This window comes from Oncorhynchus mykiss, chromosome 24, assembly GCF_057628025.1.
Source record: "Oncorhynchus mykiss isolate SJ-2025 chromosome 24, ASM5762802v1, whole genome shotgun sequence".
Lineage (NCBI taxonomy): Eukaryota > Metazoa > Chordata > Actinopteri > Salmoniformes > Salmonidae > Oncorhynchus > Oncorhynchus mykiss.
In genome coordinates this window covers 19,125,757-19,151,977 of record NC_143045.1, presented here as the reverse complement: position 1 = coordinate 19,151,977, position 26,221 = coordinate 19,125,757, and the positions used below count along the sequence as shown (strand labels likewise).

At 43.6% G+C, this 26,221-nt stretch overlaps 3 protein-coding genes and 1 pseudogene across 14 annotated transcripts in view; 3 read left to right on the top strand and 1 right to left on the bottom strand.

The window, feature by feature from the left end:
• Window positions 1–5,787, top strand: part of LOC110503929 (nucleoredoxin) — a 57,388-nt gene extending 51,601 nt beyond the window's left edge. For all 3 annotated transcript variants that reach the window (XM_021582587.3, XM_021582589.3, XM_021582588.3), the window contains exon 8: window positions 4,660–5,787. In XM_021582587.3, coding sequence (XP_021438262.2) covers window positions 4,660–4,842 — 183 coding nt within the window. In that variant the 3' untranslated portion in view covers window positions 4,843–5,787. The remainder of the gene's footprint in view (window positions 1–4,659) is intronic.
• A 602-nt stretch (window positions 5,788–6,389) lies between these two features.
• Window positions 6,390–7,304, bottom strand: LOC110503931 (rRNA methyltransferase 3B, mitochondrial pseudogene; annotated as a pseudogene). Its single transcript, XR_016491366.1, has one exon. The product of XR_016491366.1 is annotated as an rRNA methyltransferase 3B, mitochondrial pseudogene (transcript).
• Window positions 7,305–8,757: 1,453 nt separating this feature from the next.
• LOC110503930 (glyoxalase domain-containing protein 4) lies at window positions 8,758–14,604 on the top strand. 2 transcript variants are annotated; one of them, XM_021582590.3, is made up of 9 exons: window positions 8,758–9,166; window positions 9,581–9,630; window positions 9,759–9,879; window positions 9,980–10,124; window positions 12,447–12,583; window positions 12,872–12,958; window positions 13,808–13,921; window positions 14,008–14,094; window positions 14,186–14,604. In XM_021582590.3, exons 1-9 carry the CDS (start codon window positions 9,077–9,079, stop codon window positions 14,249–14,251), a joined length of 897 nt encoding a protein of 298 aa, XP_021438265.2. In that variant the 5' UTR covers window positions 8,758–9,076; the 3' UTR covers window positions 14,252–14,604. The 2 variants fall into 2 exon arrangements, with proteins under 2 accessions (XP_021438265.2, XP_021438266.1); XM_021582591.3 differs by lacking the exon at window positions 12,872–12,958 and having other exon boundaries at window positions 8,763–9,166.
• A 453-nt stretch (window positions 14,605–15,057) lies between these two features.
• bltp2 (bridge-like lipid transfer protein family member 2) overlaps window positions 15,058–26,221 on the top strand; it is a 29,428-nt gene continuing 18,264 nt past the window's right edge. Inside the window, exons 1-16 of one of the 8 annotated variants that reach the window (XM_021582585.3) lie at window positions 15,058–15,957; window positions 17,304–17,430; window positions 20,516–20,565; window positions 20,699–20,843; window positions 20,938–21,056; window positions 21,168–21,228; window positions 21,341–21,527; window positions 21,711–21,834; window positions 21,944–22,068; window positions 22,220–22,287; window positions 22,444–22,580; window positions 22,835–22,953; window positions 23,439–23,632; window positions 23,926–24,223; window positions 24,402–24,607; window positions 24,718–25,795. In XM_021582585.3, coding sequence (XP_021438260.3) covers window positions 15,890–15,957; window positions 17,304–17,430; window positions 20,516–20,565; window positions 20,699–20,843; window positions 20,938–21,056; window positions 21,168–21,228; window positions 21,341–21,527; window positions 21,711–21,834; window positions 21,944–22,068; window positions 22,220–22,287; window positions 22,444–22,580; window positions 22,835–22,953; window positions 23,439–23,632; window positions 23,926–24,223; window positions 24,402–24,607; window positions 24,718–25,795 — 3,106 coding nt within the window. In that variant the 5' untranslated portion in view covers window positions 15,058–15,889. Of the gene's footprint in view, window positions 15,958–17,303; window positions 17,431–20,515; window positions 20,566–20,698; window positions 20,844–20,937; window positions 21,057–21,167; window positions 21,229–21,340; window positions 21,528–21,710; window positions 21,835–21,943; window positions 22,069–22,219; window positions 22,288–22,443; window positions 22,581–22,798; window positions 22,954–23,438; window positions 23,654–23,925; window positions 24,224–24,401; window positions 24,608–24,717; window positions 25,796–26,221 lie in introns of all 8 variants that reach the window. The other 7 variants (XM_090218594.1, XM_090218591.1, XM_090218592.1 and 4 more) reach the window with 7 other exon arrangements.

The following is a 26,221-nucleotide window of genomic DNA, read 5'->3' as shown; positions in this document are numbered from 1 at the left end:
AATCCTCTGGTGGAACACATGCCACTACTCCCCAACTGACATAAGCTACAGTATAATGTCAGAGGGGCCATTTCTGAGGGATGAAACCCCCTTTCACTTTTATGTGAGGCACACCACAAGGCCCATGGCCCAGAATTTAGCTGGCCGTGTGTCTGATGGCTGTTCTCCCTCGATCTTTCCGCCCACCCACTTGCCTGCCCTCAGTGCAGGAGGGAACATGGAGTTTTCTTAACTCTTATCTCTTGTTTTTCCTTCTCAACCTTTTCAAGAGCTTGTGGAGTTAGCAGCAGGGACAGACGTAATTACCAGATTAGCTTGCTCCCCCTCTCCTCTGCTCACAGGGCTCAGAGCTCGGGGGGGTCAGGACGGTGTCCCATGTCAGATGGTTTAGGTTTCAGCCATGGGGAGCTGCACAGGTGCTCCCTCTCTGTCCTGTCTTACCCTCTGCCTGGCTGCCTGAGGCCACTCTGCTGTCTGTCAGTCTTAATGCTACGGACACAGACAGACACTGGGGCTAAGACCACATACTAACACCCTCTCTCTTTACCTTTTCACCTGTTTGGGCATTTGTTGCATACTGATTGGTATTTATGTTCATCTGGACTGGACCCATTCTAATGAATGTTACATCAGTGAATCTGTTTCTCAGCTGAAAGGTCTGTGTTGCTTTCTAGGTTAATGTTCAGTCTGTGGTAGTCTATAACAGGCAGGTACAGTTTTCTCATCGTCTGGGTTTACATGTAGCTGGATCTGAATTCACCAGCACTCGATCTGTTCCAGACTGGGGGTAGTCCCAAATGGCATCCTATTCCCTATAAATGGCACCCTATTCCCTATATGGGGCCCTATGGGGAATAAGGTAACATTTTGGAGACTGAATGTGTATACCCTGTTAGATATCACTCCCTGCCATGGACCCATTGGGCTCTCTGTTATGCCAGGCAGAGGCTGAGGTTACAGGATGGACCCCCATGCAGCCCGCAGGGCCCTGGCCTGGGTGAGGCCTGCCTGCACGTGGTCAGACTAGGCTCTGTCTGCCAGCTGCTGTGCTGGGGATGGTTTACTTAATCAGTGAGACAGTACAATGCTGGCAGCCCCACATGGAGAGCCTGGCCTGAAGAAAATGAGAGGGGATCTCCTTACCCCACCCTATCAGTCACAGAGAGGCTAAGAGAAACTGACCTGCAACCTACGGTTGTACCATTAGAAGATCACATTTATTTATATAGCCCTTCGTACATCAGCTGATATCTCAAAGTGATGTACAGAAACTCAGCCTAAAACCCCAAACAGCAAGCAATACAGGTGTTGAAGCACGTTGGCTTGGAAAAACTCCCTAGAAAGGGCAGAACCTAGGAAGAAACCTAGAGAGGAACCAGGCTATGAGGGGTGGCCAGTCCTCTTCTGGCTGTGCCGGGTGAAGAATATAACAGAACATGGCCAAGATGTTCAAATGTTCATAAATGACCAGCATGGTCAAATAATAGGTCTGGGACAGGTAGCACGTCCGGTGAACAGGTCAGGAGTCCATAGCCGCAGGCAGAACAGTTGAAACTGGAGCAGCAGCATGGCCAGGTGGACTGGGGACAGCAAGGAGTCATCATGCCAGGTAGTCCTGAGGCATGGTCCTAGGGCTCAGGTCCTCCGAGAGAGAGAAAGAAAGAGAGAATTAGAGAGCATACTTAAATTCACACAGGACACCGAATAAGACAGGAGAAGTACTCCAGATATAACTAACTGACCCTAGCCCCCCGACACACAAACTACTGCAGCATAAATACTGGAGGCTGAAGATGAAGAAGAGGCCCTATTCACAGAGAAAATTCATGGGGATTGATGGATATTTGTGATTGCAATAAAGACAAATACTGTAAATGTTATATATTTTATATCTACAGTGTTTTCTATATTATTAACTATGAGATACTTGGGGTATAGTTGTCTTCTTTGCCTTGATCTTCCCAGGTTTAGCCAGGAATAGGAGATCCTGACAATAGTTTAGTCTGCCGCCCGTATCACCTGCTAACCTCCCTGACCCCAGGGTACAAAGGTCATGTAGACACAGAGACCTGTGTCACACTGTGTGTGTTGTGAGCCAGACAGGTTGGCCTCTCCACTAGTTATTTACGTCCAAGCAGTGTGGTGTTTTTAGAAAACACTCGTCTCCTGTGTCTCTTACTGGCAATACAGTTCAACAGTTAGAAGAAATGAAACAATCAATCATCAAGAAGCAATACCCTCACAGGCAAATCCCTGTCATTTAAAGCAACAATAACTATTTATTGAATAAAAACACTTTTCATTAGGTCTAACAGTGCTTTACAATGTACAGTATGTAAAGATACAGGGTCGAGCTGGCCTATATCCTATCCTTTGATACAGTGATTCTCAGTAACCATGGGTTTCCAGCCTGAATCTCCCAGTGATACAGACTGATAGGCCGTTGTTCAGCCAGTCATATCGCTGTGCCGATTGTATCCTGAATTTCACAACGCCTGGAGACTCTCAAGCTGACCAATCAGTAGGCTGCTTTCCAGGCCGTCTGGCCAACGGGAGCTTCTTATCTTTGCAGGTCCTTATCTGATGAACGTCGTCTACTCTTTGGAATGCCACAGTGCTACAATGGTCAGAATAAACCTGACATGGTGCAGCAGGAGGTTCCATACGGTAAACGCACACGGGAGCCTTATCACGACAGTCAGTCAGTGACTGCAGGCCATACGTAGCATAGCATAGATACCCTTTGTCTTTGTATTCAGAGCTGGGCTGGAGAGCGAGGATGGGGGCCAGCCTCTTTATCACTCGCACAGCTGGACTGGTTGCTTCTCATGAAGAACAGTTTACACATGGTTAGCAGCCACACAAAGGAAGACGCGAGACTTCCCACAGAGAAGAAGACAGCCATGGAGATTACATCTCTTCATATCTAAGAGGCTGGGAGGCCATGCTAACAGAGAGACTCCTGTGATTTCTCTTTTTGTGGTTCCTTTCGAAGGCAATGCTGAGGATGTATCTTCAATCTGAGCTTGCAAGAGAAGACTTTATGGGGGATGTGAGGAGTCACAGATTTTCTCAAGCTTGGGAATGTAGCTTGTGGCTACATGAATCATCCATTAAACATCCTCATAAGTGTAGCAATTACTTTCATTGTATATTTTTCTGAAGTTGAATAGGTTTAAGACGATCTGCTCCCAGATCAGATGGTAGAGATTCAGGGGAAGTGAGCTCTCCAGATCTTACAGGATAACTCAACTGTTCTGCTAGCAGTTTCGCAACAAGTCAAACTGTGTTGGCATACATACTTGTCCTTTTTAGGTAACAAAGTGGCCAAACTGGTCAGAGAGCAGATTGTGCAGTTCAATCCATTTAGGTTGAATTGTTTTACTGCCATTTTTCCAGATAACGGGAGCGTTACTCCAAAAAAGAAAAGAAAAACATTTTGTGAAAAGCTGTGATTTAATGACGGGGCCAAGCCTTTGCGACAGCGCCAGCTTGTGGTCATTTTCTGTAACTTCTCTATTTTTAAATAATATTTTCCATATGAAATTGTTCTTTGATCTCTTCCAAGTCTCTCTCACCCAGAGGGCTTAGTTGAGTAGAAATCAGCTCATCCTGTCACGAGGAAGGGAGAGACCATCTCAGAAGATGTCATATACTAATCTGGCATGACAGAGCTGAAATGTGACTTCACAAATCAACACTTGGAATCCTCTTTAACGTTTAGAAGAAAAGTCTGGACTGACTGGAACTAATGCAGCTTTGTTGAAGTGGGGAAAAGCTTCTTCTAAGATTACATGCGGTTGCAAGTATTGCCAAAAAGTGCATGTTATTTTCTCTGAATAATTGATAGCCCCTCCGAGTGGGCTGGGGTGCCGCTTCCTGTCTGCTGTGGTGTTATAGTGAGTTATTCCTGCTGTCTTATGATTGTCTGTAATTCCCAGTTGTTAAAAGGGTGAGAGGTGAGATCAAGCCTGGGACTGAACAAGGCTTGTAAAAAGACATTCAGTGACATAAGTCTGTCCTCACTAACTCTGTCGTCAAAGCTCCACCACACACCCATTTTTACTATTTCTCACCAGACAGGAGGGAATACACCACTCTCTCCCCCTCCTTCTCACCCACGTGTACACTATCCAAACACGCTGTGATGTGTCTCTGAAGCTTCCCAGCCTTGTAGTCTGTGGGTGAGGCTTTGAAGGGATGGATGTTGTTGGACCCCCTCCTGTTCCCCCCAGCTCTCTCCCACAGTGGGGTGCATGACGGAGCCCTGGCTAGTGGTGAACACTGCCTGCAGGAGAGAAAAGAAGAGCCTCCCCAGTCTTCAAGCAGACATTGACATTATCACCTTCAGTTGTGAATCCATTAAGTTATATTAAGTGCCATAGTTAATCTTGTGTCCCTGTTTTTTAATACCAAAATCAAGTCAGAACTGATTGAAAGCAATTACGTTTTTATATTCGGTCATAAGGATGTTAGCAATTATCTAGCAATTCCTTTTGCATGACACACAGGATAAAGTGTTGTTGATTATATGTAAACTAGGCCACGCCACTTCACTTTGTCATACAACTTCTTCCCCAGGCACAATTGCTACCGCATATAGACAGGCTGGTAGACAAGATTGTTGTATGATCATGACTGACCTGTCTGTGTTCCCAGGATGACATGAGTGACTCCCTGCGTGACTACACCAACCTCCCAGAGGCAGCACCCCTGCTCACCATCCTGGACATGTCTGCCCGGGCCAAGTACGTTAAGGACGTGGAGGAGATCACACCGGCCGTGGTGGAGACCTTTGTCCAAGACTTTCTGGCTGAAAAGCTCAAACCAGAGCCCATCTAGAGAGCACGGCTAGACTGTCCCAAATGACACTATTCCCTGCATAGTGCACTGCTTTTGACCAAGGTTTAGTCCTGGTCTAAAGTAGTGCACTATATAGGGAATAGGGTGCCATTTGGGGAACACACCTAAACTTATGGGACTGAACCCACACCTCCATCAAACCCTGAACTCCCGGCTACCACCAGCCAGCCTCCTCTCCAGTCTCCCCCTTTTAGTCAAAGGTCTCACTTTTGACTGACATCAACTTTTTTCAGACAGGTCTTTCTCTCATGGAGTCTTCTCCTGTGGTGCCTTGCATTGACTAAAGCCCCTACAGTAATATATGAACATTCTGTTGCTTTTTGGCTCCAATAGCTTATTTGATCAGTTTCATTATTGGCATTTCTTGATACTAGAAGAAACCACACAATGTCGACCCAATGGACTTGAATTTTCACAATGTCTCTTTCTTTTGCCGAACCCTCATTGCTGGGAAAGAATAAAATGATTGCAACAAATGTTCTATAGTTGTAATTTACAAGTATGCAGTGCAGAAAATGTTCTGATCTTCCGTCTGGTGTTATTGTTCTTCTGTTTAAAAGGTGCTGCAGAGTAGTATGGCCGCTGTGCATACAGTAGACTTAATGTCTGATTTCCCTGTTTTAAAAGGTCATTTTGTCTGTATTTGCTTGTTTTGTATTGTGAATGGTATTTCAAATACCATGTCATGTTCTCCATGATACGAGAGAGTAGTCTTATCATAATTATGTTTCCATTTCAACCACCATGACATAAGATGATTTTCTGTGAAGATCCTCTCTATTGAAAAGGCCATATATTTTTGAAGGCACAAAAATGGCATTTTAAAATCCATCTTAGCAACTAAGTGTATTAATTCACATTTGTCACTCCCTGGTTGTCTCTAGTCATGACTTCACAGCCATTAAAATTCACTGTTAAGCACAACTGTCTGGCAACTTCCTCTATCCATGAGGCCAGTTCTCATTCACTTGGTCAAGCAGTTTTATTCCATTGAGCAAATTTATTTAACAGTATTAGCTTGGTATCACCTACATGTGCCCATTATTTATAATGCATCATGACCTCATTTAGTTTCCATTTATATATATATATATATATATATTTTTTTTAAGTACAATTTGTCTTGATGTCAGACTTTGTATACAACCCATTTGTTTACAGTGTAAGACAACCAAGTATTTCACACCTTTCAATTAAGTAGTTTTTTTACCCTACAACTTCCTTGCCTACAGTAAAAGTTCCCAAATTGCTTCAGGTGCCACTGTGGTTACTATGATAATTGCTTTCATATGGCCATCAGTGAAGTTGTTAATTGACAGGGTATTTCCCTTGCTAAACAGACATGCACATGTCCAGTATAGAGATTAAGCAGTCATCTTGAATGGCAGCAGTTTAGTCATAACTGGCAGGAAATATAGTAGGCAACTGTGTGGAGTGTAAGTGAAGCTTACAAAGCCACACTGGCAGGAATTGGAATATATAAGTGAGTAAATAGGCAGACCGGAAAGGACACATTTCACATTGTGGAAATTGTCATTTTCAGCCAAACGCTGATTTTATTTCACTTTTATTAGCCGAGTTGAATATGGAAATGAAATCCATCCATGAGTCAGTCTGACATGAGGTACAGTGAAGAGGTGTTGTGCAGTCTAGAATGCATGCATGGAAAAAGTGACACCAGGAATAACATGTCCGTTACACTCAAATGGCTTCCAGGAAAATCATGGAAATTGCACTTTAGATTAAGCTTTCCTCCAAGACGTCTCCATTATGTTTAACAGCTGCCTTCAAACAGGAGCATGCTGGCTGCCATGGCTGAGTTGAGACTGTCCATCCCTGTAGTCCCTGGAGTGGACAGTCTTGGACCGGCAGTTCTCTCAGCCAATTGGACGGCTTCCAGACTCAGTCCATGATTTTCTCCATCAATCACAAGGCCTGTGTTCCCCTGAGCCCAGCCTTCATGGTACAACTTGGTCGCCGCTCTTGGAAGTCACCGTTTGGAATCTGATATTCCTCATAGTGCATGTCTTTACAATTAGGCCTGCTACACACCCATCCAAAGTCCCCTGCCTTTGAAGGTTTGTTGGACTGGTTTGCTTCCATGTCCTCAGCTATTTCTCTCTCATAGCCGCTGCAGTTGTCTGCCACGTGGACAGTCAGACTTTGGCAGCTGGTTTTGAATGTCGTCCCAGTCCAAGCAGGGGAAGGCGGAAATGGGCACCAATCACTGCTCGCAGCACCTTAGGTTCCCAAGCGTCCACACAGCCTGTGAAAAGAGACCTACACAAGATACTTAGTGAAAGAACCATCCAGAGTAGTGCACAAGTTCACACACTAATTCCTCACTATCAGCTCCTATGGGTACACTCAATATGGCCACCAGTCCACCCAATATGGCATCATTGACTTGAATAGGGTGTAACATTTCTATAAATTGGATTATGCCCATCCCCAGTTTATCATCATGACATACCCTTGGTGAGCAGGACATTGTGGCAGGATGGTGCCCAGGTTCCCGCACGTTGTCACAGATCAGGGACAGTGGCACAGACTGACCACGCTGGTCCTGAGGGAATGTCAGCCAGGATGGGTCTGGCTGAGAAAATGGCGCCCGGGTGGCGCAGTGGTTAAGGGCGCTGTGCCATCAGAGACCCTGGGTTCGCGCCCAGGCTCTGTCGTAACCGGCCGCGACCGGGAGGTCCGTTGTGCAACGCACAATTGGCCTAGCGTCGTCCTGGTTAGGGAGGGCTTGGTCGGTAGGGATGTCCTTGTCTCATCGCACACCAGCGACTCCTGTGGCGGGCAGTGCGGGCCAGGTGCACGGTGTTTCCTCCGACACATTGGGGTTCCGGGTTGGATGCGCGCTGTGTTAAGAAGCAGTGCGGCTAGGTTGTGTTGTGGAGGACGCATGACTTTCAACCTTCGTCTCTCCCGAGTTGTAGCGATGAGACAAGATAGTAGCTACTACAACAATTGGACACTACGAAATTAAGGAGAATTAAAAAAAATAATAATAATCATACACCCTTGCATACCTAACATCTCCCTTTAGCGCTACAAGGTCTTGATATTCCTCAAACGTGACTTTAACCAGAGTGGCCCTCTTCAGTTTGTCAAAGGGGAGCTCACAAAGTGTGTCCACAGAACTGAAGAACACCATCTGGGGGTTGGCACCAGCAGCCAGTGCATTGCAGATCAGATGTCGTCGCACCCCCCTAGCAGGATCTTAACTGGTGCTCCCGAAACGTCATGGAGCGAGCCACACTCACCACACTCCTGGCAGATGGCGAGAAGATAGTTGATGTTCAGTCCAGATAGCAGGCTATGTATCTTAACTTCATACAAAGTCTACATGCAAACATACATCACAGACCGTAGTTACTAAACCTCTACAAGCCACTATAATGAAAGCGGGGCCATTCACTCAATTATCTAGCCAACATGCACAGATACTTACGCCAATCTTTTGTCACCAGGGACGGTCCTTTCGAATTTGAGGCCACCTAGTTGGTCCTTCAGATTGGTTGTATGTTCCCGGCGCTGAGGATGCTTTTGCCATTTCTGGCACTCACTTGCTGAAAACACGATCAGTGGTCTAATTTTTTTAATGGTCGTTGACAGTGGACTCCTTCATTTTGGACACAACTGTCAGACTGCTTGTGCCGATTTGATCTGACATTTTTTTCGATGTTTGAAATGTCCTCTCACTATCAGGATACAACACCTTCACGGGTCTCATTTTCAATGCTCGCACGTATCTTTTTGAATCTACGATACAGTCGTTGCCTTTTTCATCATATGACTTCGTCCTGCTGGAAGAAGATGCCTCTCATGGACGTCACCATCTTCGCGAAGAGGGCGTGGAAACATTAAACAGCGGCATGACGATTGGTTGGTTTATACCATAAAAAAATGTGTGGGGGGGGGAGAATCCAAGTAAAACGTGTTTTGTTGGTAATACTGATTAATGTTGGTAATACTAATCTGTAAAACAATATAATATGCTTAACTTTTAATTTAAATACTCCTCGTTATCTTGAGATAGATTTAATCTGCGATTCAGCGGCAAATCATTTTATCTGTACCGAAAAACGTTGTCTTTCATAGAATCGATACCAGAGCAATCGATTGCAAGGTTCCTCATTCGACGTAGACAAACAGAGCGTGAAAAATAATCGTAACATAAGTACACAGCGAACTCACCTGGGATATAATGGCTTTGAGACGAGCCTTGCATTTCGTTTTCAAAGTGGGTGACAGAAGCAAAACGGCCACCTTTTACCGAGATGTGCTAGGCATGAAGGTACATTTCCAGCTCTTTCGTAGAACATCCTCAAACATGTGACCAATAGATTTCACTTGCACAGAGTGTACCAACGTTGTATTTTTTATTTAACCTTTATTTATCTAGGCAAGTCACTTAAGAACAAATTCTTATTTACAATGACGGCCTACACCGGCCAAACCCGGACGACTCTGGGCCAATTGTGCGCCGCCCTATGGCCGGATGTGATACACCCTGGAGTCGAACCAGGGACTGTAGTGACAACTCTTGCACTGGGATGCAGTGCCTTAGACTGCTGCGCCACATTTAATTTGTTTCAATCGTTTGTTATGATTTGTGCTTCAATGGTGTTCATAGTGCTGTAAACTCACGTGATATTGGGGACTAGATCACTGTTTTGCCAAAATGTCAAAATCATTGATTTGATTTCAGATTTTGCGTCATGAAGAGTTTGAAGAGGGATGCAAGGCCACTTGTAATGGGTAGGCAGGCTGTCAACTTTACTGTTCAACCAACACCTCTTATGAAAATGAAATGTTTGAATTACTTGTTGTGTAACAATAGTCACGGTCTCTCTCATATGATGCCCTAATTGCTTGTGTGTATTCAGCCCTTATGATGGAAAATGGAGCAAGACAATGGTTGGCTTTGGTCCAGAGGATGATCACTTTGTGGCTGAGCTGACCTACAATTATGGAGTGGGAGAATATCACCTTGGCAATGACTTCCTGGTAAGTGAATGGTTATTCATGAACATATATATATATATATACATATATATATATTTAACCCAATCCTACCTCAATGTATGCCACCATGTCTTTATTTCAGGGTCTGACTCTGCAGTCTAGCCAGGCTGTCAGCAATGCTAAGCGGCTTGGTTGGCCCCTCACTGAGGTTGGAGAGGCTCTCTATCTGGTTGAGGCCCCTGGAGGTTACCGCTTCTACCTGGTGGACAAAGATCAGCCTCACAATGGTGGGTCAACAGTGCTTTGCACAGAAGATCATTGCTGTAGTAGACTCTAAAGTAGACTATAGTCTACCATGCTTATTTAAAAGTCCAGGAGGAAATTAACCTGGGTACCAGTCTGTTTGTGCCATCATGCCAGTTCTTGCCATGCCATGTTTGGTTTGCATTGAGTAGGCAGGAGCACAAATGTATCTGGAACCAATCTAGATATCAATACTCCTTACATCCAGGTAACTGCCAAAACAGAACATCTTCAATGCGCCTTGGCATAGATTCCACAAGTGTCTGGAACTCTATTGGACAGATGCGGCACCATTCTTTCATGAGAAATTCCATAATTTTGTGTTTTGTTGATGGTGGTGGAAAACACTGTCTCAGGTGCCACTCCAGAATCTCCCATAAGTGTTCAATTGGGTTGAGATCTGGTGACCGAGACACCCACACACACTTTAAACCCCCTATGCTCCTTTGACACCCCCCTTTCAAAGTCAGAAATCTCTTATTCTAGCCATGGTAGCCAAAATAATGGGTAACTAGGCATTTTTAGACATGACACTAAGCATGATGGGATGTAATTGCTTAATTAACTCAGGAACTACACCTGTTTGGAAGCACCTGATTTCAATATACTTTGTATCCCTCATTTACTTGTGTTTCCTTTATTTTGACAGTTACCTGTATATTGTGTACAGTTGAAGTTGGGAAGTTTACATACACCTTAGCCAAATACATTAAAAAAATAAATCACAATTCCTGACATTTAATCCTAGTAAAAACTTCCTGTCTTATGTCAGTTAGGTCACTTTTTTTTTAAGAATGCGAAATGTCTGAATAATAGTAGAGAGAATGATTTATTTCAGCTTTTATTTCCTTCATCACATTCCCAGGGGGTCAGAAGTTTACATACACTCAATTAGTATTTGGTAGCATTGCATTTAAATGGTTTAACTTGGGTCAAATGTTTCAAGTAGCCTTCCACAAGCTTCCCACAATAAGTTGAGTGAAGTTTGGCCCATTCCTCCTGACAGAGCTGGTGTAACTGAGTCAGGTTTGTAGACCTTCTTGCTTGCACATGCTTTTTCAGTTCTGCCCACACATTTTCTATAGGATTGAGGTCAGGGCATTGTGATGCCCATTCCAATACCTTGACTTTGTTGTCCGTAAGCCATTTTGCCACAACTTTGGAAGTATGCTTGGGGTCATTGTCCATTTGGAAGACCCATTTGCGACCAAGCTTTAACTTCCTGACTGATGTCTTGAGATGTTGCTTCAATATATGCACAGAATTTTCCTTCCTCATGATGCCATCTATTTTGTGAAGCGCACCAGTCCCTCCTGCAGCAAAGCACCCAACATGATGCTGCCACCCCCATGCTTCACGATTGGGATCGTGTTCTTCGGCTTGCAAGCCTCCCCCTTTTTCCTCCAAACATAACAATGGTCATTATGGACAAACAGTTCTATTTTTGTTTCATCAGACTAGAGGACATTTCTCCAAAAAGTACGATCTTTGTCCCCATGTGCAGTTGCAAACCGTAGTCTGGCATTTTTATGGCGTTTTTGGATCAGTGGCTTCTTCCTTGCTGAGCGGCCTTTCAGGTTATGTCGATATAAGACTCATTTTACTGTGGCTATAGATACTTTTGTATCTGTTTCCTCCAGCATCTTCACAAGGTCCATTGCTGTTGTTCTGAGATTGATTAGCACTTTTCGTACCAAATTACGTTCATCTCTAGGAGACAACGCATCTCCTTCCTGAGCTGTATGACGGCTGCGTGGTCCCATGGTGTTTATACTTGCGTACTATTGTTTGTACAGATGAACGTGGTACCTTCAGACGTTTGGAAATTGCTCCCAAGGATGAACCAGACTTTTCTGAGGTCTTGGCTGATTTCTTTAGATTTTCCCATGATGTCACGCAAAGAGGCACTGAGGTCGAAGGTAGGCCTTGGAATATATCCACAGGTACACCTCAAATTGACTCAACTGATGTCAATTATCCTATCAGAAGCTTCTAAAGTCATGACATCATGTTCTGGAATTTTCCAAGCTGTTGAAAGGCACAGTCAACTTAGTGTATGTAGACTTCTGACCCACTGGAATTGTGATACAGTGAAATAATCTGTCTGTAAACAATTGTTGGAAATCAAAGTAGATGCACAAAATAGACATGCACAAAGTAGATGTCCTAACTGACTTGCCAAAACTATAGTTTGTTAACAAGAAATTTGTGGACTGGTTGAAAAACAAGTTTTAATGACTCCAACCTAAGTGTATGTTAACTTCTGACTTCAACTGTATGTGTATCTGTTTTTCACTTGTTTAAAGATCCTGTACAGAAGGTATGTCTGGCAGTGTCTGACCTGCAGAAATCAACACACTACTGGTCCTCCCTTCTGGGGATGAAGGTGATGGAGAGAAATGAGGAGAAAAAGACTGTGCTGATGGGATTCGCAGACACTCAGGTGTGAGAGAGAGAGAGACACTTGGTTCTACACCACAGGAGGTTGGTGGCACCTTAATTGGGGAGGAGGGCTTGTGGTAAAGGCTTGAGTGGAATTAGTGGAATGTAATCAAATACATCCGACAAATCGTTTCCATGTGGATGATTCCATTTGCTCCATTGCGGCCATTATTATGAGCCATCCTCCCCTCAGCAGCCTCCTGTGTTCTACACTTAGAACACGAGTGTGTGTTTGCATGAATTGATAAGATGGTGATAATGCTAGGTGTGTGTTTCTGTATATTTGCAGTGTAAACTAGAGCTTTACAACATTGGTGGGACAGTAGATCATGGGACAGCTTTCGGGAGGATAGCTTTCTCTTGTCCACATAAGCAGGTGAAGTAATTGACCCTTTTCCAGTACACGACACACTGATGTCATGCACATATCCGCGTGTCTCTTGACGGCAGTAAGAAAGCCGTCGCCATTTGCGCCCATTCAACATCACCTAGATTTACTTTTTTATTATTCTAAACAAAATAACTTTTTTGGGCTCTCATATGCTTACAATGTTTTGATTCTAGCTTGAACAGTTGACGAAGACTATATTTGGTTGTATTCTTTGCAAAATAACTATTGGATGCAGCAGTTGTTAGCTAGAATGTTAACGATCATTGAAATAGGCTGTTGCAAAAGCTAGCCAAGGAGACAATTTCCGAGTTATTATTATTTTTTGAAAGTATAATGCGATGATGACAAACATATTAAACAGGACATTCATACGAGCCTTATAATCCAAAAGTAGTGTGAAATCACTCATAAGCAAAATGTAAATAGTATTTTTTGCTGGGGTTTCTATAATAACTCGCCCTTGTTCTGCCATCAGCTTGCTCGCATCGCCCTCATGCAGCAGTGTTTGCTAACACAGAAAGGGGTCTATACAATGCTATAAATTATTTACATGTGTAACAGTTTTGCTTCCGTCCCTCGCCTCGCCCCTACTTGGGCTCGAACCAGGGACCCTCTGCACACATTGACAACAGTCACCCTTGAAGCACCGTTACCCATCGCTCCATAAAAGCCGCGGCCCTTGCAGAGCAACAACTACTTCAAGGTCTCAGAGCGAGTGACGTCACTGATTGAAGCGCTATTAGTGCGCACCCTGCTAACTAGCTAGCCATTTCACACCGGTTACACATGCACACAGAAAGCAATATTGAATAATTGTTGTTTAATTATTTTTAGTTGCCAGATCTTGAAGCCCTGATGACAAAAGAAAACTATAAAATCCTTACTCCTTTGGTTAGCCTGGACACCCCTGGGAAGGCTACAGTAGAAGTGGTCATTCTGGCTGATCCAGTGAGTGCATTACCAAATGATTAACATGGGTAAAATATATTAATTCTACATTCTGCACATAATAACGGTGGTCATATGTGGTCTAGGATGGCCATGAGATCTGCTTTGTGGGAGATGAGGCATTCAGACAACTCTCCCAGATGGACCCCAGTGGAAATGCATTGCTGGATAAGGTTGGTATTTAGAAATATTATGAAAATGAAACCATACTTTGCATTATCACTGAGTACATAGTCTTAATCTATTACCCTCATTTATTTTCAGGCTATGGCTGAAGATAAAAGTGATGAGTGGTTTGCCAAGCACAACAAGCAGAAGGCTTCAGCGTAAATGCTAAGAACATAGCTGAGCCGTCATGGGTCTACTGGACATCTCCAACTACTGTACCTGGATGTGTTTGTGAACACTCCAATAGAGGTGTAGAGCATGGGATCTCTAATTGCCTGTATATTTTGCCCCGTATATGGCATTACCCTTCCAGCTGCACTACGTCAGTAGATTTTACTCAACCAGAAGCATTATTTAGAGATGTTTAGGAGACTGAAATATACTGACTATATTTCATTCATACTGTGGCAGAAGCTTGATGAACATGGACAACTTTTAAATGAATCATGTTTTTGTATGCAAATAAAACAATTGTACCTGTTCAGCTCAATGAAATGAATAAAACACTGTAATAATTCTGACTTCATCAGAACAGTGAAGTGCAAGACTGCAAGTGTGTGTGGTAGAAAAGTAATTTCAATTTGAAGTCCTCACACTGCCAAATTGTAGGTCAAGGTTTGTAAAAGGTGCAGACGCTGCAGGTTGAAAAAACAATGAAATGACAGGGCATATGCATATCATGTGATGTTGAAGCGGTGTTGTGCTCATTCAACAGTTTCAAATGGGGAAATGAAAGTGAACTATATCAAAAGGGGGTGCCATGAACATTTTCATCAAGATGGGAGAATTGCCTAACCTTTGCTAACAACTCAATAGTACCATCTTCTAGTGATTCCATTTCTTTGGCATAAAGAGATGAATGACACTAAACAAGAAGTGTTTGGTCCCTTATTAAACGAACTATTGAGTTATGCTGCATAATAAAGAGGGAGAAGCATATTAAATCATTTTTTAATAAACTTGTGTGCACTGATTGAAAAGATAAGTGCAATGTAGCTAGGCCAGAGACATCCAGAATGGGTTCAGTGTGAGGCGTTTCGAACTCCGGGAAACAAATTGGTTGGCCATTTCCATATTGACTTTTTGGTTCTGCTCATCGCTCCTCTGTTTACGGTTGTGGACAACAATCCTAGAATATGATGGTGCTTTGCCACTGAAAATGTAAGGAGGATGAGAACCCTCCAGACGGGATAAGAACATTTGAGACCGTCAGATTTACAAGAGGTTGAAAAGGGGCTTATATTTGTTAGATAGCTACCAAATTTGCCAACATTGGTTTCAATTGACGCTTTTGCTAGCTAGTACGTGGCTATTTAGCTAGCCAACGAACGTCGTAGCTAGCTACCAGCTAGTGACTGACCAGTGATATCTGAGTATAGTTAGCTAGCTCGCTACTCGAATCTGTGAGCCAGTTCCAGCTTTCCATCTAACCCGCTAGCTATATCGGTTCCTTCAAACTTTTTTTTGTGTCAGCCAACGTTCGGTAACGACGTTAGCATATCAGTCTGGCCCTGCGAGCTAACCTAGCTAGTGAAGTGTAGCTATCAGATTTTCCAGACTAGACAAGACAGCGTTAGCTGGCATATGTTATTTAATAGCTATTGAATAGTGCCATGATTGCACTTCTTTAGCAAACAAGACATAACGTGACATTAAGCTCGAGGCACCTGCATGACAGGTATCTCCGGGATCCAAAGAGGAGCTGAACTGTCTTAATTTCCCACCGTGAGGCATTGAAATCAAAATAACCAGCCCCATGACCACACATTGGGTGTGAACGAGGGGTCAACATCAGGACAAATGTCTCTCCTGCTGATCGTCATACTAGCACTTCTCCTGTTCCTGCTCCTATCTGTTCTACTCTTCAGGTAAGAAAACATGCCGTAACATGAGGGAAGAACACTTTCACACAATATTCCTGTCTAATATACCTTCCTTCTAATGCCAAAACAACTATTGCCAAATCATCAAATAATGCAGCTGTCCTCTTTTCAGAAAGTATCAATGCATACCTTACATTTGGAATACCTGATTCTTTCTACCTCTGAAAATCACTATTCATGTGACTTGAGAAATGTAGAGAACGCACTAAATGTTGTAATGGGAATGACTTGGGCAATCAGACAACTGAACTGCTGAAGCTTGCTGTTGCTGCAAGAGTTAGCTAGAACAATGCCCTATCTTTGTGCACTAACACAAGTGCCAGCCTGTCCTTTGATGGAACTCAATATCTAGGTGGCTTTCAGGTTATGTAACCCTGTACCTTAGAGGCTGCTGCCCCATATACATAGACTTAATCACTGGCCACTTTATTTATGTTTAATTTTATTTCACCTTTATTTAACCAGGTAGGCCAGTTGAGAACAAGTTCTCATTTACAACTGCGACCTGGCCAAGATAAAGCAAAGCAGTGCGACACATTTTGATCAACAAACGTACAGTCAATAACACAATAGAAAAATCTGTATACAGTGTGTGCAAATAGTGGCGAAGTAATTACACTTTAGCAATTTACACTGGTGTGATATATGTGCAGATGAGGATGTGCAAGTAGAAATACTGGAACACTAGTAATTTGAATAATGTTGACATATTTTTGCTTTACACATCTCATGTGTATATACTGTATTATATTCTACTGTATTTTAGTCTATGCCACTCCGACATTGCTCATCCTAATATTTATATATTCCTTAATTCCATTCTTTTACTTTTAGGTTTGTGTGTATTGTTAGGTATTACTGCACTGTTGGAGCTAGAAACACAAGCATTTCTCTACACCTGCAATAACATCTGCTAAATGTGTATGTAACAAATATGATTTGATTTGAAAATGACAGGCAAACAAATGCACACAACTTTGTTGATGGAGAAGTGAGAGACACAGAAGATGTGTCTGTTCTAGAGGTCGACTGATTATGATTTTAACGCCGATACCGATTCAGTTCCTAGAAAAGTCATTGAAAATAAGAATGTGTTCTTAACCGACTTGCCTAGTTAAATAAAATGTATAAAAAATGTTTTTATATACAAATATTTTTTAAAATCGGAAATCGGCGCCCAAATATGTTATGAAAACTTGAAATCGGCCCTAATTAATCGGCCATTCCGATTAATCGGTCGACTTCTAGTCTGTTCAATGTATCATTTCTTTATGATCGGTGACATTATCAAATCATTTGACATGTTTGTTGTTCTCTCTGGTTATTTTCAGATGGTTAATATGCAGCCTGGCGGTACGGTTCTTCCACAACACACTGAATGCTGAGCTGAAGATCAAATCAGTAGGGCTCTTTTCAGTGCATGGAATAAGTATCCAGTTTCAGCCCCAGCACACTCTGGTAGGTTTTGTTCACATTACATTTACGCAAAGCATGTGGCTTATGACATGAAATTTAGGGATGTGCATCTTTCCGATACATATCTAGCTAGGTACATGTGCTCCGATACCATACAGGAACGATATGTTTTAGTGTGAAACGATTCAGTTTGATTAGAGAACGAATCGATGCGTTACGATTAGATGTACTAACATTTGTTGCATACACACATTCATTTTCCATTCTAAATCAAATCTGCTGCTGATGTGTGTAGATGGGTGAGAGAAAAAAAATCATATTTAATCCATTTTGCATTCAGGCTGTAACACAACAAAATATGGAATAAGTCAAGAGGTATGAATACTTTCTAAAGTCACTATATAGCACAATTTTGAATTCCACCTCCATCTGAAAATCAAATGGTTTTGACCGTTTACTGAGTGATTTTCTCTTCTCCTCGCTTTGGCCACACAGTGCACCTCGCAAAAGTGATTGCTGTCCTTTTATGAATTTTTGATATACCCTGTATACTAGATATACCCTGTATATTTAAAAATGACCATATACACTGATTTATTTAAAGCAAATCTACCAAAACTATTGCTTGATGATAAACCTGAACAACAAAAATAAAATGTATTGTAAGCCCAATTCAGCAGTCAGTGCCGTTTAAGATGAGGCAGGATTATTTATTTTTTAATGAGCATGGCCTTATTTCTATTACAGCATATTGGATGACTGTCATTCATATTCCATACACCCAGCTCAATGTAACAACGATAGGTTTAGGCTACTACATGATACTATAATATTTCCCTAAACCCATCATGCGGTTTCTACAACCTAGCCTCTGAATGAATGTTTACCACGTAGGTGTACATGTCGAGAAAAAATTGAGTAATCAAGGTGACAGACATTGATTGACACATTCAATTCCACCTTGTACACTATCTGTAGCTGTCTTTTTGCACTACAGAAGAACCAAGAAATGACACCACAGCTGTCTTTTTGGGCTTGCAAAGAGTTGCCAAGAAAAATCAATTTCTCAGACTGGCCAATAAAAAGAAAATATTAAGATGGGCAGCACTGGACAGAGGAACTCTGCCTAGAAGGCCAGCATCCCGGAGTTGCCTCTTCACTGTTGATATTGAGACTGGTGTTTTGCGGGTACTATTTAATGAAGCTGCCAGTTGAGGACTTGTGAGGCGCCTGTTTCTCAAACTAGAGACACTAATGTACTTGTCCTCATGCTCAGTTGTGCACCGGGGCCTCCTACTCCTTTTTCTATTCTGGTTGCGCTGTTCTGTGAAGGGAGTAGTACACAGCATTGTATGAGATCTTCAGTTTCTTGGCAATTTCTCGCATGGAATAGCCTTAATTTCTCAGAACACGAATAGACTGACGAGTTTCAGAAGAAAGTGCTTTGTTTCTGGCCGTTTTGAGCCTGTAATCGAACCCACAAATTCAGATGCTCCAGATACTCAACTAGTCTAAAGAAGGCCAGTTTCCATTGCTTCTTAAATCAGAACAACAGTTTTCAGCTTTGCTAACATGATGGCAAAAGGGTTTTCTATTGATCAATTAGCATTTTTAAAATGATAAACTTGGATTAGCTAACACAATGTGCCATTGGAACACAGGAGTGATGGTTGCTGATAATGGGCCTCTGTACGCCTATGTAGATATTCCATTAAAAAAATCTGCCGTTTCCAGCTACAATAGTAATTTACAAGATTATCAATGTCTACACTGTATTTCTGATCAATTTGATGTTATTTTAAAGGACAAAAAAATGCTTTTGTTTAAAAAACAAGGACATTTCTAAGTGACCCCACACTTTTGAATGGTAATGTATGTTTTCTGACTGGTGCAAGATGAATTGCCTCTGAGGACATTTAACTTCCTCTGGAAGTTGTCATAATTACTGTGTAAGTCTATGGAAGGGGGTGAGAACCATGAGCCTCATAGGTTTTGTATTGAAGTCAATGTACCTAGAGGAGGACAGAAACTAGCTCTGGCTAAACCATGGTGCTACTCTACAGATTGCTGTTGAGGATACTGTAGATGTTCATTGCAAAATAGTTTTAATAAATTATTTATACACTTTTCAACAGTGCATAGACGACAATAGGTTGTCACTCAACTAATAAAGTCTATCATTTTAGCATTTGAATGCTGAAGGTGCCACGCACATGCGTAAGATCAGGAGTTTGTGTTTATGCAGGACATCTCGCCCTCACCTAACGTCAACCAATCATGTCAATGCGGAGCTAAACGGAGGTCTCCGCGTTGTTTTACATTTTGAGGGGCGAATGGCGATGTGGTACGGAGCCAAATTTGGCCTCTGCATGCATCTGGAGTCGCCAAAATTTGCGTTACACCATCCATACCGCGCTTCCAACCACATTTTCAGATTAAGCGTAAATTGGCTTTAACGCAGACCTCTTTTCACACTCGTTTGCAGAATTTAGTGACAAAAGTCGCTAAATGCTATCAAAAACATAGAAACTGTGGCGAAACTTCCCAAAGGCAGCCTGAAAAGTACCTGAATTTTTCGCTAGCCTGTACCAATAAATAATAGCGATAAAGTCACTAAATTGGCAACATTGCGCCTACCTCCGTTGGTCAGTACGTGAAGCTGGGCACAGTTCGCACTTTGACAAGGATTACTGATATTTCCTGGGGTTGTTCGGCAGGCAAACTGACTTGCAGATCAATGACTCAACACAGTTACATGCAGTTCGACACTTAAGGAGAGGAAGCATCAGTTGTCACAAAATATGAGAGGTATTTTCCGAAGGTGTAAAAAAATGTTGCCAATATGAGCAAAACATTTTTGTGATCCTGCGATTTGTAACGTTTGAATGCTACATTTGGATCGGTTTGGGGTCCACGTACTAATGCACTTGCTTCTTAAACATTTGAATCCGGGACCGATGCGAATCGTGACATCCCTAGAAATCCTGTTTCTATGTCTTCATTGGGAAGGGTATTTATTTGTGTATTGTCACACATTGTAGAATATACAACCTTTTTCAACCTTTTTCAATTCAAGACTACAATTCAGTTGTAAACCAGGTGCATTTCTCCTTTTTTTCTATTGCAGGAAATAGACAGGATATGGATTTCAAGCAAACTTTTAAACCAGAACCTGCCGTGAGTTTTTTTAAAAACATGTTTATACAATCTTATACCCGCATATCTTAATTGCATATCTCTCAGCTTTCTTGGCCTTTGATGGAAAGGAATAATTTAACAATACAAGGTTGTGAACTCTTTTTTTTCTCAGGAGGTGCCTGGCTTTGTGTGTGGGCGAGTCCAGAGTGAGAGTGGACTTGCAGCAGCCTCGAAGACCTCGGGCGCCTAAGAGCCGTGATGGAGGAGAGTCAGGGAAGGTTCCCCTTAGCCCTGCAGCCCTGCGGTTCCTCTCCCAGGTAGGGACAAACACACAACTGTTTATATATGAATTTTACTCATTAAATGATTCATGAAAAACAGTGCTCTCAGCTGCTGTCTTTCCGCTCTCAGCTGCTGTCTTTCCATATTGACTCCATCAATGTGATGGTGCTAAACCTAGCCCTGTCAGAGTCTTTATGGTACATGACCACCTCAAGTATCGACTTACTGCTCGACCACCAGGGCAAAAGGTATTAAACCTCTACACACTAACTTCATCTAAACAGATCAGTCTTTTTAGTTTAGCCTGACTATTTACATTTTCATATTCTTCATAACAATTTCTCAAACTTTCATAACAGGTTGGCCTGGGACTTTTCTGTTGGACAGCTAAGCAGTAAAGTGCTTAAAAGCAGTCGATTGGTATGTGGGGTTTCTTCCCATGTAAACATAGCAATCTTTTAAGTGGGTCTATTTTAAAGAAGTGTTACTTCACAGAATGCATTTCACTGCATTGTCCCAACTCACTGCTCAGCAGGATACATGTCTGGCAGAGGTGTCCCTGAGCCTGGTGCTGTCTGGGGATGTCAGCCTGCCAGAGCTGCGTCCAGGCCGACTGGCCCTGTGTGTGAGAACACTGCTTGCTGAGCTGCACGAGGGCCTGTTCCTCAGCCAGCTGCTGCTTCCACCTCCTCCTCTGGAGAGCACTCTCTCTGCAGACGGTGAGAAAGTGCAAAGGGTTGTGTCCCAATGGCACCCTATTCCCTACATAGTCCACTACTTTAGGGAAAAGTGTATCGTGAGACGCAGATGTGATGTTATTGTATGGCTGTTGTAAGGTGATTTTGAGAACCATTTGGCAATGCATTATCCACAACCATTTCTCTGTTGTCATTTTCTTCTAGAATGTGAAAAGGACGAGTATATCCAGACTGAAGCAGTGGAGCAGTTTCATCAGCTGGTGCCCCAGAAGGTCAACATGGAGTTTGAGAATACTAGTATAACCCTCTCCATGCACAGCCAGAAAAGGTGAGTCATAGGGCACAGAGTTGGTATGAATCATGTGTTTTTGTTATTTAAAAAAAAAAGGCACAATGTCATTTTCTTTTACCTCTGACTGTATATCTGAATCATCCAGACACTTGAACTGGACCCTAAAGTCTCTGAAGGTGGGATACGGACGTGAGGACGAGCAGCTGCCCCTCAGGAGCTTCACCCCTGAGATGAGCTTCCCTCAGAGCAGCCTGGAGCTACTTCTGGAGGGTGAGTGGAGAGCTGGGCACTGGGCACCAGAAAGATGTGCATCACAAAGGACAATCGGGAATAGGTTGCCTTTTGGGATGTAGTCATAGAGAAGGGAAAGAGAGGGTCTGGGAGGGTGGAAAATAACCATTCTTTGTTTGTGTGTCAACAGATGGGCTTCTCCTCTCCCAGAGCAGACAGAGAATCCTTTGCCTTAACACCCTCAGGACTGTCCTGCAGGTGAGTGGTGTGCTTCGGATTTGATTGATACGGTTACTAGTTATCATAGTTGCACCGCATTATCAAAGCTTTTTGTAAATATGCTTAACATTTGACCTCTTGTAAGAAATCCGTTTGATCTGAAGTCTCTTGCTCATCTCCCACTCATGCCCCCAGGTGACATCAGTGGACATTTCAGGGTCAGTCACAGTCAACACCTGCATCATCCACTACCGTCACCAGGAGTTCTCCCATTGGCTAGACCTGTTTCCATGGAAACAGCTTATTCATAGGAAAGAAGCTCATAGAAAGAGGTATGAGCATTTTCAACTGACAAACCAGACTGGAGAATGTCAAGCACACCAGTTCATTGCTTGAAACTGATGTAAAGACAATATCCAACATATATTACTAACCTGGCCAGAAAGCATGATTTCTTTTGATTTTGAGCCCACCTGAAATCAACTAACACTCCTGTCCTGTCTTCATCTTCATGTTTCTGTTGTGTCTGGTGGTGTATTGTGGTGTGTAGTCCAGTGGAGTATTTGCATACCCTCCCGTCCTACAGGAACTTCCCCCATCTGGACGCCCCAGTGATGATCAGCTCCTCTGTGTCCAATGTCAACGTTTCTGTCCAGCTGGGAGACACTCCTCCCTTCGCCCTGGGCTTCATCTCAGTCAGCTCAGGTACAGCACCACACACATACTCACACAGGCCATGGTCAAAATATACTCCCATTGCATTAAAGGTCAAGCATGTTGTTGTGGGAACACAAAGTTTAGTGTTGCCTGGAGAGGAATGACAGGAATGCTAATGGAGAGGAGTGGGTGTTTTTCTTCAGTTCATTCTGCGTTCAACATTGCAGCGGTTTCAAGAGATTAATCATGGTACTTGGCGTGCTGTTGAATCAACCCTTTCCAAACATACGGCCCTGATAGATTAGATAAGTCATCAGCAGTGTTTTTGTAAGGCAGTCAGCTTTTGTCAGTCTGTAACACATTAACTACAATTACTTTATCCCTGAAAATATGGGAATTAAATGCAATATCCTTTTACACCACGGGAATCATCACACACCTACACATAGTGAGTTGAGTTAAAATTGCATCCCAAAATATAGTAATGTGATTTGTGATCTTCAGTAGATCTGAATATGTCATGTATAATGTAGAGATGCAGCACCTCCTGGACATCAGCACAAACGCAGAGAGCCTCAAGTTCCAGAATGTTCACCGCCGCCTCGCTCTGTCCCTGGACCACTTCTGGTGGAGGGTAGGCCAGGGGTCCCACATCCAGCAGGCCCCCCACCCCCCTGGCAAACATGTGTGGGGGGAAGCCCTCATCCTGGACTCCCTTACACTGCAGGTAACGCAGGCATACAACAAGGTAGGCATTAACTATTTAGGGTTACTCACTACTACTCCCTGTGGTTTTTCCTCAGTTCCAATGTTGTGATGAAGAAAATCAAAATCAGGCTACAGGAAATCCTACTTTTCTGAAATTACACTCTATTCATAGATCATTGAAATTGACCTACCTCTAAGCTAATAGCATACTTTTCCTAATTTACTGTGTTGACCTGATGATCACAGCCCTGATTAGTATTTGACCAATACTACACCAGCCGTTATTTATATTTGCTGTCTCTGTCCCCCCAGGGGAGCTTCAACAAGCCCCAGAGTGAGTCCAGTAGTCATTCTGAGAGTGTGAGTGTGGAGTCCAATCTGAAGGGCCTACAGCTGGAGGTGTCCGAGACCTGTGCCTTGTGCCTGTCCCGCCTATTGGCCCTCTGTAACCTTGCCAATGGCAGGAAGCTGGAGGCCTCAGAGCAGCCAGATGTGGTGCCTGTTCCTGCCCTTGTTGATGGGACAACCTCCCCCAGTCAGGGCGCCTTTTATTTTAAGATTGAGTGTAACCTGGAGGATGTCAATGTGTTCACACTCTCTAATGTAGCAGGTAAGTTAAATGGGAAGTGTTATTTAGGGATGCGTCCCAAACGGCACCCTATCCCCTATATTATGGCCCCTGGTCATAATTAGCGCACTATATAGGTTGCCATTTTGGATGGACCCTTATGCTCCATCTCCAGTTAGGCCTACATTCTGTATGGTAATTGGCTCCTGTCTTGTGTTAGGAGCTGTGTCTTTGCGGGTGGACAAAGTGAAGGCCCAAGGCTCGGCGGAAAGCTCCACATTGTCTGTCCAGGGTGTACGTCTATGTGTAGTGAAGGCTCTCACAGAGACCATGGAGCCCTGCTGTCCCTCAGCCCAAACCCCCAACCCTGTCCTCAGCCTCTCCACCCTGGCCATCTGCTACCACGTCGCCACCGGGAACGTGGAGGTAGCTTACAGTTACTCTTCCTACTGTCAGTCCATCCGGCCTATTCCTTCTTCCTGATTGACGGTGTTATTCAGATAAGTTCACATGCCTTGTCCTCTTCCCTTGTTCAGGTCCAGTGTGAAGAGGAGCTGGCAGTGCAGTGGACGCCATCAGACCACATGTTTTTATATCACCACGTGACAGAGAGCCAGGGTTGCTGGGATACTCTGTGTGATTCTCTAGGCCTGACAGAGAGAAGAAATGACGAGAGTTTAGCAGATCCTCCAGAGAGTGGATCTACTAAGACTTCTCCAGCCCACAGTACGGTCAAGGACCTGTCTGTGCGTGTAGAACTGGGCAGAACCCGCTTCACAGCCCAGGTGACAGAGCACAACTACCTCCTGCTGCACACAGACGCCCTGTCCCTCTCCACTCACTCCGGCTCCATGAACGTCCGCTCTCCACACATGTTTCTCAACTTCGACGGCAACGACATATTCTCCTTCAAGGGCCTGGAGGTCCAGACGCACCCTGATCAGGCCCTGGACCAACGCCACCTCTTTCCCTTCCTCTCCACCCGACACAACCGTGCCTGGGTGGTCACCTGCCCCTGCCTGGCTGTGGAGTTCCCCTACCAGTACAACTTCTCCAACACCTTTGACAAGTTCATCAGCGTTCAGAAGTGGCTCAAGTCCTTGCACAGCAGCCCTGGTCAGACCCCAGGCCCCCAGCGCCTGCCCCCAGACCTGGTCTTCAAGATCAGCCAGTTCTCTTTCGTCTTCCTGGATGACGTTTTTGAGATCAAGCTGAGGGACAACTACGAGCTGATGAAGGATGAGAGCAAGGAGAGCTCCAAGAGGCTCCAGCTGCTGGACAAGAAGGTGGCTGACCTACGGAAGCAGCACGGAGAACTGCTGCCTGCCAGGAAGATAGAAGAGCTGTATACGTCGCTAGAGCGCAAACACATAGAGATCTACATCCAGCGCTCCCGTCGCCTCTACTCCAACACGCCCATGAGGAAGTCTCTGCTGACCTGGACGGTGTCCGACTTGGAGCTGGTGTCCCTGGCCGACCAGTCCTTCCATGGGCCGGAGCGCGTCCGCGAGCATCTGAGGGACATCGACGGAGTCAGCCCCTTCCCCAGAGACGGGCTCCCCCTAGTGGTCCAGTGGTGCCGGGCAGTCACGTTCAACCTCACTGCCTTCCTAGGTGAGTGATGGGTGTGCGTCCCAAATGGCACTCTATTACTTTTTATAGTGCACTACATTTGACCATTGTTCCATACGTTAATTATTAATATTGATACTATATTTGTATATACACACACTACCGTTCAAAAGTTTGGGGTCACTTAGAAATGTCCTTGTTTTTGAAAGAATAGAACCTTTCTTTGTCCATTTAAAATAGCATCAAATTGATCAGAAATACAGTGTAGACATTGTTAATGTTGTAAATTACTATTGTAGCTGGAAATGGGTGATTTAAAAAAAAAAAGATATATATACAGTGCCTTGCGAAAGTATTCGGCCCCCTTGAACTTTGCGACCTTTTGCCACATTTCAGGCTTCAAACATAAAGATATAAAACTGTATTTTTTTGTGAAGAATCAACAACAAGTGGGACACAATCATGAAG

Coding starts and splice junctions, on each gene's coding strand:
- LOC110503930 (XM_021582590.3), top strand. CDS start 9,077: ATGGCTTTGAGACGAGCCTTGCATTTCGTTTTCAAAGTGGGTGACAGA. Junction 9,631..9,758: donor TGCAAGGCCACTTGTAATGG/GTAGGCAGGCTG, acceptor GTGTGTATTCAG/CCCTTATGATGGAAAATGGA. Junction 13,922..14,007: donor TGGTCATTCTGGCTGATCCA/GTGAGTGCATTA, acceptor TATGTGGTCTAG/GATGGCCATGAGATCTGCTT.